Source organism: Sodiomyces alkalinus, assembly GCF_003711515.1.
Source record: "Sodiomyces alkalinus F11 unplaced genomic scaffold SODALscaffold_10, whole genome shotgun sequence".
NCBI classification, from domain to species: Eukaryota; Fungi; Ascomycota; class Sordariomycetes; order Glomerellales; family Plectosphaerellaceae; genus Sodiomyces; species Sodiomyces alkalinus.
In genome coordinates, this window is record NW_021167088.1 from 905211 (window position 1) to 909614 (window position 4404).

The window sequence follows — 4404 nt, forward strand, 5'->3', positions numbered from 1 at the left end:
CGGGTCACTTGCTTGCTGTTATCTAGCCTTCACTACCTACCTTGATTGCCCAGGAATTGTCTGGTTCGCTTCTATTTTCAGGTCCTAGAGTCTCGCCGTCGTACGAATATATCTGCATCTGTCTATGCGCCTTGTCCCGTGAAAGTGCTGCAAATCGCCAGTCCTGGGCCACTTCCGTCCCTTCTTCCCATGGCACAATATCGACATGGCGGCCTTGAACTCTCCCAGCAGCTGGCTCTTGTATAGGGATCAGGTTATCGGTAAGGCGTCTCCGGCATGGCGAGAGTATGGGTACTTGAACTCGAGCATCATCGCCATCCCCACCCACTAACCTCCGAATCCAGACAACCTACGCCTCATCAGTCCCCGACGCGCCATAGTCGGTGTGGTCACATCGAATAACCCATCCCGGAACAGTTGGACGGCGCACGCGATCCAATGTCACCACGGCAAGAGAACGAACATGATGAGCGCCGATGGGCACAGCGAAAGTGTCGCCATGGAAAAGCTACATGTCCAATCGGCTCTCGCAGTGCATCACTTCCTGGCCACGAACGGCGTCAGCTATCCCCCCCATTTTAAGGTGCAATCCGTCGGGGGCCTTGATGATGATGATGATGATGATGATGATGATGATGCGGGGGATGGATGCTCCTCTGGCGACAACCGAGGCAGGGCGCAATCCCTCACTGCTCTCGGGGCCTCGGAACTGGTGTCCCTGTGCGACAGCGGCTCCGAGGCAAGCGACGACCAAGTCATGCAAATGCGACGACGCAGACCGAAACGCAGGACTTCCGCCACTATCCTGCTTTCGTCGCAAAGCCGCGGTGGTTTGAAGCGGCAGGGGCAGCGGCAGGAGCGGCGGCGGCCGGTGAGGGTCAGGATCCACACCACGTCGTCTGAGGACAGTGACAACGATGATGGCGACGAGACGAGGAGTCCTCCCAGTCCAAAAATCAAGCCAAAAGTCGTGATACCGACTGAATTTGCCGAGCCATCGGCCCCGCCCACGTTTACAGTCCTCCTTCTTTCCGGACCTTCAGATTCAGTGTCTCCAGCTTCCTTTCCCCCACCCCCTCCAGCTCCAGCTCCAGCTCCACCTTCGTCGCGTCCATGCTCCAACTTCCATGCTCGCGTCAGACTCTTGAGCTCGAACCTCTCGCATGGTGTAGAACAGCGACACGGCGACGACTTTGTCACTACCCTACCTCTTCCCACCTTGCGCTCTCTGCTGGATGCAGTGGCTGCGCACGTCTATGCTAGTGCTCGCGCCTCTTCCAACGGGTCCCGGCCGTCAGCCAGGGTGACCATCCGCGTGCGATTGCGGCGTGCTAGAGTGGAGGGTGTCATGTGCGATCTGTCAGGCTTCCGGTCAGACGATCTGGGAGTGGTTTTTGAGGGGGCAGCACGGGAGAAGGGTTTGCCGTTCTTTGAGGTGGAAGCTGAAACAATGCAGCCGGCATCCTAGTCAGATTACGAGTGAGTAGAGCTGTAGCACAGTAGCCGTGTTGTACGACGTACTCTTCTTCAATCCCCACTGGCACTTTCACATCCCGCGTTGTGGCTCGGATAGGTTGTGGTGAGTTGAGTGGTGGTGTGGTATGTGTGACAGGGACTACGGGACGGGACGGGACACGGACGGGATGAGACACCCCTACCGCATGCCGCAGGGGACACTGTAACAACTTCTAAAAATAGTAACAACGCATCACTAGGTATACGCCGATGGTAGCATTAGTATCGTGTAGTACGTAATCACGAAGGGGGTCGCGCGCGGATAAATAGGCCTTCGTACCTTAGCCTTCAGGCACGGAAAAAAACAAGGGGAGATTATTAGGAAAGACTAGATAGGGTCTAAATAAAAGGGTAACCTATAATAGAGTTTATACTATCTAGAACTAAGGGTATAGGGTCTTATATAGATATAGTTTAATATAATATAATATATATATATATATATATATATATTATAATTAGAAGCTTAGTTTATAATATCCATATAATTAATATTAATACTAATATACTACCTTATTTACTATAAAGACAACTATAATATAAGTACTTTTAAATAGGTTATTAGTAGTCGAATTTAGGAAATTATATTTTATTATTTATTATTATAAAACTAACCTATAAATAACCTATAAATAAGTAAAGATCTTTATTAATATATTTAATACTAAATATATAAGATTATAACCCTTATTAAATAAAAAGGATAATTAATATAGGAGCGTGTAATTTATAGTATACTAGGCTTTTACTAAGATAATTACCTTAATTCTAAATTTAATAATATAAAAGCTATTATATATTTATTATCTAAGCCTATACCTCTAAATATAAATAAATATAAAATATAAACTAATACTGTATATATAAATAATTAGGTAAAAGATACTTTATTCTTTATTATTATAATTAATAACACGATTTCGACACGCCTATCTACCACGGGCGCGTAATAGGAGTAAAATCGATAAAACCACTAAGATAGGAAATATAATTACTACCTCTTTCCCGGGATACTATTATAGCGGCACCGTAATACTAGCGCTACGGTATAACCGGAAGAATCGTAGGATAGCGTTATACTAACCTTAATAATATAAAATTCGTAATAGACCTACTTTTCGTAATATAAGCGCCCCCCCCCCCTCCTAAGGCAGAATATAGCGCGGAACCAATATAAGACTAAAAGGGGACTACTACGCCCCCCGGAACTAAGAGTAGCTAAGATTAAGGCAGAAATTTAGGCCTTACTAGCTAATAGGAATATAATTAAATAGGTTATAAAGCTAGTAAAAGAACTAATTACGATATATAATACCCGTAATAACGCTAGTATAGTACTATTAGTATACCTTTACGCTTCCGTCCACTATATTATCTAAAAGGAACTTCGAAAAGAAATAAACGGTACAAAAAAGACTTAGGCTAATATTACAGCCTAGGCTCCTATAGCGGTACCGCCGCGGGACCCCGCCCCCCCTAAAATAATCCCCGCTAAGTATTACCGGGAATTAATTATCCGTTAAGGAACCCTCCCCGAAGACTAGCCCCTTAGAGCTAGGAACCTAAAGGAAATTATCTAAGTAGTAAACGCTATAACTATCTAATATGATACTATAGCGGTATAGAAACTATTAAACGGTAATATCTACCTTACTTTTATTAAAGGGGTATAGTAGTAAACTACTTATAAAAAGTAATAGGTCGAGAAGGCCTTTAGTAAAGGAACTACCCTAGCCGTATATACTTACTCTATATTAGCTAAGGCTATTCTTTAGAAGATCTTAAACGACTTATCCGAAAAAGACCTACTAGTATCCTTATAAGATATAAATCCTAAGGCTAAAATCCTCCGAGTATAATAGTAAATACCCTATTATAATATTAGTACGGTAATACTTCTCCTTATTAAATCGGCTTTACCGGAAAGGGTAGCTAGCCCTATCCGGAATACCCTCCTTTATAAGGGGGGTAGCTATATCTATAAACTATATAATCCTAACCTTAGCCCTCTAAAGTACTATACATACCTATACTTTAGCTATAAGGCTAATAACTACACTATAACGGAAAGGGTATATCACTACTATACTAAGCCCGAATTAGCATACTTAAAAGGCCTAGGATACTATAACGCTATAGCGCCCGGGCGCCCCTACTATTATACCGCTTATACTAAAGATTATAATACCTTTAACGATTTATACCGGCTATCACAGAAAGAAGCTAAAAAGACCCGCGAAATATATAAGTACCGAGCTAAGGACTTTAATATTACCCGCTAGACTAAAGCGGTATATCTATAGTACCCGTAGATCTTCCCCCTAATTATTATCGCCGAAGACTAGGACCGACCCTTTTATAGAGGTAGAGAATAGCCCCCGAAAAGGATTAGAGAATAGGAGGGCTCCCTGATACCGGGCCTAATAAGCGCCTATATAATCCCCCGCGGGACTAGTAAGGTACCGTAGTAAAAACCCTAAAGCTAGACCCCGGTTATACCGGGTATATTATCTTAACCCCCCTTTCTAACTAATAAGAATCTATATCCTTTTATAGAATATAGGGAGGAGTTAAGCGCGGCGGGAGCTTTTACTTCGGTGCCGCGCTAAGTATAATATAATAGTAATCTAGGAACCCGGCCTAAACCCCTTTACGAAAAACCTTACCTACCCCTCCTAAGGGGTATACCGGCTAATCTAAGGAGGAGGCCACGCCCTCCTATATATATATATAAGATACCCGCTATATATATAGATATAGCAGGCCTACTATAATATCTATGCGGTTATATTTAGGACTAGAGATAACGCTATTATAATTTAGTTAATCTACTTAGAGAATTATTAGTTAGCTAGGACCTTTTAGAATATACCCTTATAAGATATATTC

General features: G+C 43.2%; 1 protein-coding gene across 1 annotated transcript; it reads left to right on the forward strand.

Annotated features, from left to right (window-relative positions):
- The first annotated feature begins 7 nt into the window (after positions 1-7).
- Positions 8-1555, forward strand: SODALDRAFT_328325 (hypothetical protein). The gene is made up of 2 exons (XM_028610661.1): positions 8-260; positions 345-1555. Exon 2 carries the CDS (start codon positions 467-469, stop codon positions 1466-1468), a length of 1002 nt encoding a protein of 333 aa, XP_028463745.1. The 5' UTR covers positions 8-260; positions 345-466; the 3' UTR covers positions 1469-1555.
- The last annotated feature ends 2849 nt before the right edge of the window (positions 1556-4404 follow it).

Coding starts and splice junctions, on each gene's coding strand:
- SODALDRAFT_328325 (XM_028610661.1), top strand. CDS start 467: ATGAGCGCCGATGGGCACAGCGAAAGTGTCGCCATGGAAAAGCTACAT.